Source organism: Babylonia areolata, chromosome 19 (assembly GCF_041734735.1).
Source record: "Babylonia areolata isolate BAREFJ2019XMU chromosome 19, ASM4173473v1, whole genome shotgun sequence".
In the NCBI taxonomy this organism is placed as follows: Eukaryota; Metazoa; Mollusca; class Gastropoda; order Neogastropoda; family Buccinidae; genus Babylonia; species Babylonia areolata.
The window spans coordinates 57,520,405-57,536,538 of record NC_134894.1 but is presented as its reverse complement, the minus strand read 5'-3'; the positions used below and the strand labels follow the sequence as shown (position 1 = coordinate 57,536,538).

The window sequence follows — 16,134 nt, the reverse complement described above, 5'->3', positions numbered from 1 at the left end:
CTGTTGAAGAAATCCACTGATAGAAACAGGCAAATTTCTGTTGAAGAAATCCGCTGACAGATCGACAAATACTGGCTATTATACGTGCACTCAAGGCCTCACTAAACCCGTTGGGTTATGCTGCGGGTCAGGCATTCAACTGCCTAGCAGATGCGATGTAGTGTGTATGAATTTTTTCCGAACGCAGTGACGCCCTGAAACTTTCCTAATAATGGAGTGGGACCATGACAAAGGTGGGTGTTAAGAAAGGGACGCCATTCTATTTTTGAAGCAAGAATAGTCTAAGCAATCCAGATAATTTTTCAAGGAGTAAACCATTTCCCCCAAGTCATCTGAATGTATTAAAAGATTGACTTTTCATGGGTGTCTGTAGGCGAGGTATTCGTTGCTTGCTATCTGATTACCTGCTCTCCAGATGTGAAGTTGTAAATCTTTGCACAAGGTGAGGTCCAGTTCAAGCGCGACCTTAAAAACAAGCGGTGCAGGAATGGGAACTGTTCCATTTGTTGATAGGTTGTTGATAGGTCCATTTGCGGATAGGTTAGGCTGAAAATACTTCAACTTTCAAGTGAAGTATTGGTGTGTGTGTGTGGGGGGGGGGGGGGTAGCATACCACTTCAAGTTGGGCGACGATGGGTCCTTCTAAGTGCTATCTGCCCTGTACGTCGTCCGAAGGGGGACCGTTATGTGGTCCCCTTAAGTTTTTTTTGTCCATGGTTCATTGTCTTTCACTGCTACGGCGCTACATCTGCACTATCGGGAAGCCTTAGCCGCCTTCGTGTTTAGTACAGTTGGATTTTCGATATAAACAAGCCGTTTGAGAACATTGCACAGTGATGTAACGGGTGCACGTTATGGAGTATCCATGAAGTACAGATCTTTCGATGACAAGTAGCCAACATTTTGAAGGATGTCTTGTAAACGACATGAGTTATCTTTAAAAGCAGTAAACACAGTATTTAATTCGATATCAATGTTAAGTAAAACCAAGAGGAGTCTTCACTCCTTTTCTCCCTGTTTCTTAAAACCAAACAATCCACACACACACACACACACACACACAAATATATGTATATATACATATATATATATATATACATATATATATATATATATATATATATATATATATATATATATATTGAGTACATTTAAACCATCACGGATACTTAATTTGATTTGGCAGAGATCAGTTCTCTGTCCGCCAAGCAGTTGGGTACATCCGGGCATCAGCCCCCACCCACCCACCCACCCCCAACCCCACCCCGATAAGGGGGTGGAGGAGGAGGGTTACGTTTGAGGGACGAATGAGATTTTCTTCTTTTTTTTTCTTTTTTTTTTCTTTTTTTTTTTTGCCAGTACACGAAAGAATTTGAGGAAAAAAAGTTGTCTTTTTTTCTATAAAATAGTTTAATTCACCAAATATTTTCAACATACAGTTTATAATGATCATGGAACACAATGACAACATAGGCCTACTGCTATAAAACGACCATTAAATCCGAATACCATGTTTCCTGAATTCAGAAATGTACTTTTTTTTTAAACATTAAATAAATAACAACAGCAGTGCCATTATTTCTAGTTTTCATTTCTACCCGTCACTATTCGTCTTGCTTACGGGTCGATAGAATTGCTTTCTATGAAGTTTATGCTTTTGAAAAAATATCTTAACCACGCAAACTTTTTTTTATATAAATAATAATCTTACACGAAACTATATGAACTAAAAAATGATTTACTGTATGCATTAAGAAAAAAAACAAAAAACATGTTAATACACATCGGAGTACAGGTTAACAGACACAATAACAATAAAATTGCTCTGTCATAAAACAGACTGATGATTAAAAACATCACAAATAATAACTGCCTTGCATATCATACTATCATTCGCAGCAAGCATGGAAGGATTCATTTCCCTGATATTGGCAGACCGAGCATTTAAAAATGCTTCGACCTGTGGTGAACCATGAGTGAGAAAAAAAAAAAAGGTAGCCTAACTCACCTTGGTTTAAAAAAAAAACACGATTAATTACAGCATGTGTAAAAATAATGATAACAAAAATATCATAACGATGATAATGATAATGAAGATGATGCTGACGGTGGTGGTGGTGATGACGATGATGATGATGAACGAACGACCGAATGAATGAACCGCAGGTCAAAACTCCCCCCATGCGGAATGCGGAACACAGAATCACTCATGGCCCTGACGCTGGCCAGCAGAAGGTGAATGAGAACAAGATGATGATGATGATGATGATGATGATTGAATGAACGAATGAATGAACGAACGAACGAACGAACTACAGGTCACACAATCAGTCCTGGCCCTGACTCTGACCAGCAGAAGAAGAAGAAGAATCCACAACGGACCCTACTATCCCTGCACCACCCGCCACCATAACTCTGCTGCTGCTGTTCCCGCCTGTCCCGGACTCGGACACCACAACAGCACCACCACCAGCAACAGCATCAACAGCAGCTGAAGAACCAGAAGCCAACAGCTCCCCTTCCCCAGCAGAGGGGCGGGGGGGCGCTCCCGGCGAGGAACCGTCCGCAGCTCGTACCTGCTGGGCCAGGTGCCTGTAGAGGGTGGTCTTGGACACGCGGAACATGCTGGCCACCTTGTAGGCCGGAAGCCCGCTCTGCAGCACGTAGTCCACAGCCGCCTGGATGGCTTCCGCCCGGTCCCTCCGCTTCTGCTCGTACTGCTCGTGATACAGGTCCCAGCTCTCGTTGGTCAGGCCGAGGCTGTTGTTGCTGTTGTTGATGCTGTTGTTGATGATGTTGTTGGTGCTGGTGGTGGTGCTTGTGGTGGTGGTGGGGAAGGAAGAGGAGGAGGAGGAGGAGGATTTGAGAAGCCGATGTCGCGCTGGAACAATAGTGGGGAACGTCAAAGATTATTAGGAGGATTAAAAAAGGTGCCTTGATAAGGAAAAATATATAATATTAGGGGGATTCAAAGAGGTGTGTTGACAAGGCAAAAAAAAATATTAGAAGGATTAAAAGAGGTCTGTTGACGAGGCAAAAAAATATTAGGGGGGATTAAAAGAGGTGTGTTGACAAGGGGAAAACAATACTATGAGGATTAAAAGAGGTGTGTTGACAAGGCAAAAACAATATTAGGATTAAAAGAGGTGTGTTGACAAGGGCAAAACAAAAAATTAGGGGTATTAAAAGAGGCGTGTTGATAAGGCAAAAAAAATATTAGGATTAAAAGAGGTGTGTTGACAAGGCAAAAACAATATTAGGAGGATCAAAAGAGGCGTGTTGACAAGGGGAAAACAATATTAGGAGGATTAAAAGAGGCGTATTGACAAGGCAAAACAAAATAATAGGAGGATTAAAAGAGGTGTGCTGACAAGGCAAAAACAATATTAGGAGGATTCAAAGAGGCGTGTTGACAAGGGAAAAACAAAATTAGGAGGATTGAAAGAGGTGTGTTTACGAGGCAAAAACAATATTAGGCGGATTAAAAGAGGTGTGTTGACAAGGCAAAAAAAATATTAGGATTAAAAGAGGTGTGTTGACAAGGCAAAAACAATATTAGGAGGATTAAAAGAGGTGTGTTGACAAGGCAAAAACAATATTAGGAGGATTAAAAGAGGTGTGTTGACAAGGCAAAAACAATATTAGGAGGATTAAAAGAGGTGTGTTCACAGGGGGAAAAACAATATTAGGCGGATTAAAAGAGGTGCGTTGATGTTGGCAAAAACAATATTAGGAGGATTAAAAGAGGTGTGTTGACAAGGCAAAAACAAAATTAGGCGGATTAAAAGAGGTGTGTTGACAAGGGGAAAACAATATTAGGAGGATTAAAAGAGGTGTGTTGACAAGACAAAACAAATATTAGGAGGATTAAAAGAGGTGTGTTGACAAGGCAAAAACAATATTAGGAGGATTAAAAGAGGTGTGTTGACAAGGCAAAACAAAAAATATTAGGAGGATTAAAAGAGGCGTGTTGACAAGGCAAAACAAAATATTAGGAGGATTAAAAGAGGTGTGTTGACGAGGGAAAAAATATTAGGAGGATTAAAAGAAGTGTGTTGACAAGAGGAAAACAATATTAGGAGGATTAAAAGAGGTGTGTTGACAAGGGAAAAAATATTAGGAGGATTAAAAGAGGCGTGTTGACAAGACACACACAAAAATTAGGATTAAAAGAGGTGTGTGTTGACAAGGCAAAAAAAAAAATATTAGGAGGATTAAAAGAGGCGTGTTGACGAGGCAAAAACAATATTAGGAGGATTAAAAGAGGCGTGTTGACGAGGCAAAAACAAAATCAGGAGGATTAAAAGAGGCGTGTTGACAAGGCAAAAACAATATTAGGAGGATTAAAAGAGGTGTGTTGACAAGGCAAAACAAAATATTAGGAGGATTAAAAGAGGTGTGTTGACAAGGGAAAAACAATATTAGGAGGATTAAAAGAGGTGTGTTGACAAGGGAAAAACAATATTAAGAGGATTAAAAGAGGTGTGTTGACAAGGGGAAAACATTAGGAGGATTAAAAGAGGTGTGTTGACAAGGGGGAAAAATATTAGGAGGATTAAAAGAGGTGTGTTGACAAGGGGAAAAATATTAGGAGGATTAAACGAGGCGTGTTGACAAGGCAAAAAAACAAAATTAGGAGGATTAAAAGAGGTGTGTTGACAAGGGGAAAACAATAATAGGAGGATTAAAAGAGGTGTGTTGACAAGGCAAAAACAAAATTAGGAGGATTAAAAGAGGTGTGTTGACAAGGGGAAAAAATACCAGGAAAACGAGACAAAACAGATATGCTTAAACGAGCAAACAAATCGTTGCAATGCAACACTAACAACGTGAATGATATTAACCACAACATCAGAGACAGAGAGAACGAGCGAGATAGAAAGACCCTTTCAAGAAACTGAACACGCATGCACGCACGCAACGCACGCAACGCAACGCAACGCACACACACACTCACACACACACACACACACACACACACACACACACACACACACACCTCATTGCAACGAGAAGGAGAGGAGGCAAACAGACCAAAAAACGACTGACAGGGACTGTGACAGCTGAGACAGATTCACATACACAGACACGCAAAGAGCGAATGCACGCGTACATCACAACCCTATGGAAATGCACGCACACATATTTCATCCCCACATATTTCATACGTAGTTGACTTTCACAAGGAATTCAAACACACACGACTGAGGCATTCAGGCAAAACAATATCCTGAAGAACGCTTAAATTGTTTTGTTTTTGTTTTTTTATATTGTTGTTTATTTATTAATAGCATGTTCCTCTTCTAAAGGGGTGATCACCAGCTCTTAGAATACTCGCCACAACAACGCTTGTCCCCACCCGCAATGAATGCAACTGGTGTACTAACAAATAATGCAGAGGCCTTGTAAATATTTTTCCAATCAACTGAACAACAACAACAACAAAATCAAAATCATCAAAATGAAGATTGTTCCTTAATGGCGTATAACACTTCCATCCAAACAACAACAAAAATGTGAGACTACACCCCTCCGTATAAAAAATATTGCCCCCCCCCCCCCCCCCCCCCCCCGCCCCCCCACCTCCACACACACACACACACATTGTATTTGTCTACATGTCTATCTCACTTTTTCCTAGCACGCGCGCGCGCGCGCGCGCACACACACACACACACACACACACACACACACACACACACACACACACACATGAAGAGCGATTTTCCACACAGGTACAACTACTTGCAAGGTAGAATGATTCTCCATGTTAAGCAGTTCAGCTAGGTAGTATTGTTCATAATTCAGCATTCCGGGCATTCAGAATTGAAACTAAAAAAAACAACAAACAAACGAACAAAAACTTGTAAACAAAATAAGTTTTGCACTTTCAAATACGATAATCGAACCAAGTGTGAAATTTGAATCTAAATATAACAATAAGAAGAAGAAGAACAACAACAACAACAACAACAATCATAATAATTATAATAATGATAATGATAATAATAATAAGAAGAAGAAGAATATACCAGTAAAAATCTTTTCTTTAATTCGGAAATCAGATGTCTTGACTGTCCATTTCAGAAATTGACAGGAAAAAAAGGTTGAATACACCATTGATATACCTGATGATATGATGATATCAGTCCAGACAGAACACGTTTTGAATGTCCTGGCAGAAACGGGCCAAACCATTGCATTACTTATAACACATACATTATACAAATCTCTCTCTCTCTCTCTGTCTCTCTCTCTCTCTCTATCTCTCTCTCTCTCTCTCTCTCTCTGTATTCATCTTCAGCATCCCCGTCCTTGTACCATCACAGACCTGACGGAACTACGAGAAACCCAAACGTACTTTCTTTTGCACATGATATACCATATGTTTCATTGAAGAAAAGAAAAACACTTATCTATTTGACACAGACTGGACACAGGAGAGCCAGAAAAACCAACATATTATTTTATTTGTACACATATGCGTGAACAGCAGTCCCTTATAACAGTCAACAACAATATCGTCTTCTTCTTCTTCTTCTTTTTTTAAGAGTCTGATTTAAAGGCATACAAACTTGCGTCATAAACCCTCAGTGCGGAAAAATAAATTCCGCAGTTTCTCGGGCAATCATATCTTAATTAATGCTTTTTGATACAAAGACCCCTTTTACAAACCATAACCCCTTCCTGTGAACTGGACTTCAGTCTGTTCCTATCAAAGTTCGTGAAACATTTCCTTAGAACCGCAGTGACTACTGTTTGTGAATGTATTTTTCCATGGCCTGAATTTCCGTAATTATTTGTATTTGTATTTCTCTCTTTTATCACAACAGATTTCTCTGTGTGAAATTCGGGCTGCTCTCCCCAGGGAGAGCGCGTCGCTACACTACAGCGCCACCCATTTTTTTTATTTTTTTCCTGCGTGCAGTTTTTTATTTGTTTTTCCTATTGAAGTGGGTTTTTCTACAGAATTTTGCCAGGAACAACCGCAACCCTTTTGTTGCCGTGGGTTCTTTTACGTGCGCTGAGTGCATGCTGCACACGGGACCTCGGTTTATCGTCTCATCCGAATGACTAGCGTCCAGACCACTACTCAAGGTCTAGTAGAGGGGGGGGGAAATATCGGCGGCTGAGCCGTGATTCGAACCAGCGCGCTCAGATTTTCTCGCTTCCTATGCGGACGCGTTACCTCTAGGCCATCACTCCACTCTGAATTATTGTGAAAGGACAACCTTGGAGAGCGTCGCATCACGGGAAAGATCCATACACACCATCCCCGACCCCCATTGTTCATCCAAGATATGTTCACGGCTGAGGTTTTGAATGGGGTATGTTCTCTTGCATAGAGACGTAGAACAGTTGGACTTTCAAGAGTTCCTATTGCAAGAGATTTTGATGGCAAGAAAAAAAAAGTGGAAGGAACGGGACAGGAAAGTGAAGTGATATGACTTGACGATTCTTGAACTCCAGTTTCATGGCTAACACAATGGTCTACTTCTGGAATCAATTAGCAGATTACCACCCAGTATACAAGAACTAAGACATCACACAATGAGCATCCAATGTGAAGCTTTCGTGGGCAAACTATGCTGATATGCTGGTAGATTTTTTAAATGCGTCCGTCTGCAAAAAAAAAGACAACCAAAATAGCCATGTCTAACTGATCACGGGTCACAAAATCTGGTTGTTTTGTCATGTTGTTTTGTTTTGTTTTTAACCTACGAGAGTACTACTTCACACGTGATACACACGAGCCGAACCATCGCAAGTCACAAAATCTGGTTGTTGTTGTTTTTTTGTTGTTTTGTTTTTCATGCTTTTTATAAACCTATGAAGGTACTGGTTCACACGTGATACACACGGACCGAACCTCTGACAGTGACGGGAGGAGGAGTAGGGACGGACGGGTCAGCGGAGAGACACAGCTAAGCTAACATGTACACAACAACCCCTTCAGTTCGGCGCCAGAGTCAGATCCACAGAATCGTCCTCCATGGAGAGATCGGGCCCCGCAGAGCGCGGCAGCATCCCAGGCTCCGTGACCACCCCGGAGTTCCGGTTCTTCAGCTTCCGGTAGAGGGACCTGAGGGGCACGCCATGAGCCCTGGCCGCCTTGCTGACCGGCTTCCCCGCGTCCACGTCCGCCATGGCCGCCAGCATCTGCTGCGGCGAGTACTGCTTCTTCAGCCGGGACTGGAGGTACAGGGGCATGTGGAAGGCTAAACCCGCCCCCGGCAGGTCCCCCGCAAGCGGGTGATCGGCACTGCCCATGCCGGCAGACTGCTCCAGTGGCGGCCTGGCTGTTGTGGGTCCTCTGTGTGTGTAGCGGTCTGAGGACAGCAGTGGGGACATGCCGGACTGGAGGAAGGCAGCTTTTGATCGACCTCCAACTGAAAAAACAAAGAGACAAAAGCCGCGCTGCTACTTCTTGTGGACAACAGAGGCAATTTGGAAGCAGATGGGTGGAGAATGAGGTAATGCATTTCTTTCTTTCCCCCCCAGCTATGCAACTGTGTTTCGTGACACACGACACGTAGCGCTAACATTTATGACCCCACTTCCGTGAGACTCTTGAAGGTCATTTTGGTTTCCTTGGAAACACATTTTTATGCAAATCAGGAAGTCCGAGACTGAAAATAAACTGTAAGATCTTTAGGATGGTGACAGGGTCGTTGACAAAGATGCCGCTATCTTGCAACACATTCCAGCTAATTAATTACTTCTGAAAAGGTAATGCCGTTTCAATGTATCAAACAAGAACTCGAACGTACGCTCCAGATCAACATTTGAACACGCAACCTGACGCTGGCTGGCTAAAAATTAGCTCTTCTCATTAGCTCGTATACAGGATGGTAAAAAGACAACCGAGGGAAAATCCAAACGCTTTCTTTGAATGATGTTTGTGATTATTTTTGTCGATTTCGGATTTGATTGTTGGTTTGTTGTTGTTGTTTTGTTCATTCAAGTGCTGATTTTCAAATGTCATGAGCTTAACTCCAGCTTACCGGCTTTTATGCTGCCTGTGATGTATCTCTCTCTCTCTCTCTCTCTCTCTCTCTATATATATATATATATATAGAGAGAGAGAGAGAGAGAGAGAGAGAGAGAGAGAAATTGATTGATTGATTGATCGATTGATTGACAGGCAGATAGAAATATAGATAGAAAGATATATAGATATATATATATATAGCTAGACAGAGAGATAGTGAGAGACAGAAAGATAGATAGATAGACGGATGGATGGATAGATAGATAGATAGATAGATAGACAGAGAGAGAGAGAGACAGACAGATAAACAGACACTATGAAGACAAAAGGGAATAACTGATGATCATGATGATCCCCCACCTACCCATCCTCTATTTTTCTTTTAGAAGTTACGGTGCAGCGTATATGGATCAGTCCGCGTACTATGACACCTTCTTGAAATTCAATCTGAAGCCGAGATCATTGTGATGTTCTGTTAAGATAAACTTTTTTCTTTTCTTTTTACGTTCAGCCAGGATACCTGAAATAGTCTTTAATTCTATTAACTTTGAAAGTAATGACATCCAAAAAGAAAAGAGAAAAAAAGATAAGAGAAAGAAGGCGGAACAAAGGTATTAGTTACATTCAAGAGACGAAAGGGGAAAACACTGATTTTGACGTGTGTTTTTTTTGTTGTTGTTGTTTTTTTTTTGGGGGGGGGGGGGGGTTGTTGTTGTTGGTTTCAAATGACTCTGACGCTCGTGAGTCAACGAATCAAAGAAAGGAAGACTCAGTGCAACTCACTGCTTTTGCCCGACCTCTTTTCTTGAATGCAGCTCCTGTATTTGCTTATCCCTTTATTCATTCATAACTCCTTTATTCTCTATTTGCTTGTTAGTTTAAGTACGTTTATTAGTGCACCTCTTTTCTTGAATGCAGCTCCTGTATTTGCTTATCCCTTTATTCATTCATAACTCCTTTATTCTCTATTTGCTTGTTAGTTTAAGTAAGTTTATTAGTGCACACCGATGACTGGCCATTTACTTCGTTGAGAGCTTCTGGATCATTATACTGTGCCTTGGTGACCCTTTCGTGAGACAACCCGCAAACTGAAAACCTGTGTGTAGTTTGCTGGGGGGAGGGTTTTGTTGCTTTTTTTTTCTCTGTCGGTACGTTTCCGGTCAAGATCCTCTTTGCAGACAACACTGTTGTAAGATATGCAGATCATCCATTCCTGTAAATGTCTGGTGGTACTGATCATTTCTGGTGGTGGTGGTGCTAGAGGCGATAACTGGAAGTACTCATATGCGTCTGAGAACATGTGCTTGCGTTTGTGCACATCACAAGAGCGGACAAGGCGATGATTTAGACTGACAGACAGAAATAGAGACAGATGGACAGACAGGCAAAAACGGAAACACTCGGAAAAACGTAGGAAAAAACACAGATATGATTATCTGTATATCATACGGGTTGTCTGAATCCCGAAAACACATATGGACAGACAGACCAAAACGAAAAGACACACAGAAACGTAGAAAAACGCTGAGAAAAACACTGGTATGATTATCTGCATATCGCATGGGTTATGAAAATCCCGAACATTACACTATACACATTGTGATTCTTGAAACTTGTGTGGAATTATTCTTAAACTTTCACAGACCACAATCCCCGCTCTCTGTTTTCCCTTTCCAAACACGCAAAAGCCTTTCGTTTTTATTTTCATGGCTTGACCTTAACTCATTCAGTGCGGCCAGTCCTCTCTTCTCCTCTACACAGACCCCTCGGATGTCCAGTGGGTGTCTGAATGACCCAACCTTTAGCTTCCGTCGTCAGAATTGTGGTGTTCTTTGTCAACATTTACCTCTTCAGTATAAGAGCCTTCCGACTGCAGTATTTTGATGATGGTAATTGGGGTGAAACGCTGTTAACGTCGTCTCTTTCGCCGTTCGTATGGAGAGAGTTAAAAACAAAAATGAGACCGCAACATGGCTTTGCAAATATCTTGTGCAAGACATTGTCTTATCTTGCCTCCAAAAGAAAAAAGAAGCTTTGGAGGAAATTGCTTTGGAGAAAATTATTGGCATGTGTCTGATATGGATAAAAGAAAACAGATGACTGGAAAGAAACAAATACCCCCAACAATCCACCCCCCAAAAATCAGAAACATCTCTGTTTCTCAAAGCTTCAAATCTCAAAATCTTCAAATCTCCGGTCAGTTGGTTGGTATCGTGGGTGGGGAGGTACTGGGGTACAAACCTCGCTGGGTATGGTCATGGGTTTGTCGTTTATTTATTGCTCCTTCTGTCATCGAAGACTGGACTTCCCTTTATCAAACTCACTACACTGTTCAAAATAAAACAAAAACCAAGCACCATTTAAATCCACCAATCAAAACCTCCGTTTCAGAGCCCACTGTGATATTACGTCACTGTGAGGTGGATGAGATTACACCACATTGTCAGAAAGTCACGGAAACACGGTCGTTACTTGGTTACCTTTCTAGGCCTCTCGCAGTGATGTTATTCCAATGTGTGAAAGGACACAGAAACTCAAGTACTATCTCACCCGCAGAAATCCATTTTGAAATCACTTTACTGTGTGAGAAGGCGTCCTCCGAAGGGCCCTATTGTGATGTCACTGTGTAGAACGGTCACGAAAACCCAGCCGATCTCTTACAGGACCCCACTGTGATGCTACGTCAACGGAATGTGTTGGAGGATCACAGAAACCCAGCCAGTACATGGCTCCCTTGCAGGGCCCCAATGTGATGCTACATCAGTGTGTGAGGTCACAGAAACCCGACCGGTACTTGGCTCTCTTGCAGGGCCCCAATGTGATGATGCTACGTTATTGTGTGGGAAAATCATAGAGACCCGGCCGGTACTTGGCTCCCTAGCAGGGCCCCAATGTGATGCTTTGTCAGTGTTTGGGAAAGTCACAGAAACCCGGCCGGTACTAGGCTACCTTGCAGGGCCCCAATGTGATGATGCTACGTCAGTGCGTGGGAAAGTCACAGAAACCCGGCTGGTGCTTGGCTCCCTTGCAGGGCCCCAATGTGATGATGCTACGTCAGTGCGTGGGAAAGTCACAGAAACCCGGCCGGTGCTTGGCTACCTTGCAGAGCCCCAATTTGATGATGCTACGTCAGTGCGTGGGAAAGTCACAGAAACCCAGCCGGTGCTTGGCTCCCTTGCAGGGCCCCAATGTGATGATGCTACATCAGTGCGTGGGAAAGTCACAGAAACCCGGCCGGTGCTTGGCTCCCTTGCAGGGCCCCAATGTGATGATGCTACGTCAGTGCGTGGGAAAGTCACAGAAACCCGGCCGGTGCTTGGCTCCCTTGCAGGGCCCCAATATGATGATGCTACGTCAGTGAGTGGGAAAGTCACAGAAACCCGGCCGGTGCTTGGCTCCCTTGCAGGGCCCCAATTTGATGATGCTACGTCAGTGCGTGGGAAAGTCACAGAAACCCGGCCGGTGCTTGGCTACCTTGCAGGGCCCCAATTTGATGATGCTACGTCAGTGCGTGGGAAAGTCACAGAAACCCGGCCGGTGCTTGGCTCCCTTGCAGGGCCCAGTGTGCGAGGTGCAGTTCTTCAGGAAGCGACAGATGGAGGAGTAAGGCACGTTGGTGGCTTTGTAAGCCTCCACCAAGGTGGCTCCCTCGTGCACCAGGTCTACGGCCCGGGCTGTGTCCTGCGGGCTGTACAACTTGTAACCGGGCAACTGACGACGCAGCGGAGGATGAATTGCCGGTCCTCCTGGAACATAGCAACCACCAGCGTTTTGTCCGTGACTGAGCATGACCCCGGCTCTCTGTTTTGAGTGGTCAGACTGCATTCCGCACCACACGTCGTCCCACAGTCCCTACACCACACCCTACCTACACAACCACCAATTCTCTTCAGGTGTTTTTTTTTCCCCAGGTGTTTGGACAGGTTCCCCCCAAAACCAGTTTGTGAATTATTGAGGGACCATTCTCTTCATGTGTTTTTTTCCCCAGGTGTTTGGACAGGTTCCCCCCCCCCCCACCCCCCAAAAGACAAAAAAAAAAAAACCCAACAAAACAACAACAAAAAAAGTTTGTGAATTATTGAGGGACCTATATACCGATTCGTTTCTCTCTCTCTCTCTCTCTCTCTCTCTCTCTCTTTCTTTTTTTTCTTTTTTTTTTTTTTTTTTTTTTTTGTCTTCTTTTATTATCTGGGATAAAATGCACCCGTAATCAAACCAAAATACAACTGAAACGCCTGGTAAAGTTTGAGGACAATTTCTTTCATTATTTCTGTCATCACTGATTGGTTGTGTGTGTATGTGGTTGTGTGTGTGTGTGTGTGTGTGTGTGTGTGCGTGTGCGTATGCGTGTGTGTGTGTACGTGCGTGCAAGCATGCGTGTGCGTGCGTGAGTGCATGTGTGTGTGTGTGTGTGTGTGTGTGTTTCATTAGGACGATCAGTATCATGGCATTTACATTCCTGTAAGGCAATGTCAATGTGAATGTTAAAATCTTCACTTTTAAAAATAGGATGTCAGACTCTGTTCCAAAACCTGTTATGCAAGAAACAAAAACAAAACAACAAAATCCACCATCGTCACCAATGTCATGAACAGCACAGCAATATCAGTGTTTTATGAACTACCCATATCATCCTCAAGTGATACTGTTTCACTCTTACATATAAATCAAATACCACCCCGTTCAGTTCATCCCGTTTCATCGTGTGACTGAACTTCAGAAATGGGGGAGGACGACAAAACATATGAAGAAGGGGGAGGGGAGGGAAAAAAGAAAAAGTAAAAAAAAAAAGAAGAAGAGACTAGTATCACCAAAGCAAGCATGCCCTGTGTCTTTCCCACTAAATAAAAGACGGATGAAAAATTATTCATTCGTCACACCATGTCACTGGCCCGAAAAGTCACGTATCTGCGCGTATTCCACACGCATTAACCCCATCGTTTTGCGTGTGTGTGTGTGTGTGTGTGTGTGTGTGTGTGTGTGTGTGTGTGTGTGTGTGTTTTGTTGTTGTTGTTCTTGTTGTTTGTTTGGGTTTTTTTCCAGCATTGTGACCATGTTAGCTCTGCAAAGCAATTTTAAAACCATGCCTGAATCACTAACTCTTTCTCAAAACAAAAGAAAAAAGAAAAAAGAAGAAAGCTTCTTTAGTCTCTACCACTCAGAAAACGTCACGTTTTTCAAACAGTAGTTATAACTTATACTCAAAAGTCCATATCTTAACTCGAAATATTAAAACACGTCCTTTCCTATTCGCTTCTCTTTCACTCTTCGAATTTCTGTCCAGTAACAATGCATGGTATCATGCGTTTCTTCCATTGTTCTCCAATTCTGAGACGGATTTTGACAGTATTTCGTTAAGATTTTTTTTCTGGCATGCCGGCAGAATTTGGTCAGTCTCCTACTGCTGGTTTTATGTGATTTTTTAGTTAAACACAGCTGACAGCCAGGAGTAAGCCCATTAAATTTCTCATTACGAAGAACATGCCATTACAAACCTTAATATCTCCACCGCCAGGAGTAAGCCCACTTAATTTCTCATTACGAAGAACATGCCATTACAAACCTTAATATCTCCACCACCAGAAGTAAGCTCATTTAATTTCTTATTAGGACGAACGTGTCATCACAATTAATATATCCAACAGTTTACATCTCTTTTTTTTTTTTCCAATTCCACTCATTAAAAAAAAATTTGAATTGCTGGTGAATATTCTCAACGCAGCAGCAGATGATCGAGGTCATCACATACACATCTTTCCACACAACCATGCCCACACTGCCGGTGATGGTGTGAGAGAGGACTCAGGGAGGAACTGACGCGGGACAGCCTAGGCAGACCATGGTTTTCGTGGAGACGGCCCTCGGGCAGACAGACAAGACAGGCTACAGGATCACTGCTGCGGATTGGCAGCAGACTCCTGTTGGCGGTACTTCGCCCCTTTACACGGCCCGCTATGCGCGGTGCACTTCTTCAAGAACCGGCGGATGGTAGCGTCGGGCACACGGGTGGCGGTCTCCGCCACGATCAGCGAGGCCCCCGCGTGCACGAGCTCAATGGCTTTCTGGATGTCCGCCTGGGTGTACGCCTTATACGAGCGTCCTGTGCGAGCCGACCACCCTGACAACGGCCCTGGAACAGAGCACCACCACACAGGTTCTCCTCAGGAAGGGGGTTCCACTTGCACCTCTCTGCCTATACACAGACACTAGAATTCCCGTGAGATCTAAGTGTCCATGGCCAATACAGTCGACAGTTTTCTTTTTACTGGGTAGCGAGATCAAGGCAGATTGTGACAGTTAAACCTTACATGTTCAGGCATGCCTTTTCTTCCCAAATTTGTCTGTTTTCGTCAGCACAGGAACTCAGAACATATTTCCAGAAAAACAAATCTTAAAAGACCCGTTGTGGCAGAAGTCTTATTTGTGAGTTAATTCACCAACGAAATAAGCGCTTAGCTTAATCTTTTTTCTTTCTTTTTTACTGGATTAGTTTTCCGGAAACGGTGTGGCAAACTAGTATTTCTGGAACACGAGGTCAATTTCATTGATTTTTAAAAACAAAATACTGACTGACAGTAGCACTAGACAAATCTGAATGTTGGATACTTTTATCGTCCAGTCTACAAGGCATATTACCACTGGTTTAACGATTGGCCTTAGTTCCACTGTACCATCGTTTGCTTTATTGAATATCCCGGTCAGTATCAATGTAGACTATCAGTTAGACCAAATACCTGGCTTCATTTATTTGTTTAATATACACTTTTAACAGAAAGCTTTTTACGCTGCTTGACAGGGATCATAAAAAAAGGGTTTGCATCTCTATCCGAAGATGTCACTACTGATTGCACCATACTACTGACCGTTTTGCAAAAAAACTAATATTTTGCTTATCACTCAAACAACAATTTTGACAAACACCAAATTAGCCTGTTGCGTTCGCGCTTCGTCTTACAACAAACACTTCGAACATAGTTCAGCTTATAATGCGTTCACTGAGCCTATCATCGAATTGCTTTGATCAGTCGTCTGAAGGCTTCAAAATTCGTTTTGAATCATAAATATCCAAGATGCACCATAATGCAGAGCTCGTAAAAATTTAGCAGCTTGTGCAACCAGTACATCCATCTCTCTCTCTCTTT

At 42.8% G+C, this 16,134-nt stretch overlaps 1 protein-coding gene across 6 annotated transcripts in view; it reads right to left on the bottom strand.

Moving 5' to 3' along the window:
* Positions 1 to 1,426: 1,426 nt before the first annotated feature.
* Positions 1,427 to 16,134, bottom strand: part of LOC143293889 (uncharacterized) — a 49,322-nt gene continuing 34,614 nt past the window's right edge. Inside the window, exons 4-5 of one of the 6 annotated variants that reach the window (XR_013056816.1) lie at positions 11,942 to 12,738; positions 9,909 to 11,869 (exon numbers count right to left, since the gene is read on the bottom strand). Coding sequence is in view for 5 of the 6 variants with exons in the window: in XM_076605228.1 (XP_076461343.1) it covers positions 2,328 to 2,881 (554 nt within the window). In the remaining variant the exon portion in view is untranslated. Of the gene's footprint in view, positions 2,882 to 7,269; positions 8,391 to 9,907; positions 12,739 to 13,997; positions 15,123 to 16,134 lie in introns of those variants that run through there. The other 5 variants (XM_076605228.1, XM_076605226.1, XM_076605227.1 and 2 more) reach the window with 5 other exon arrangements.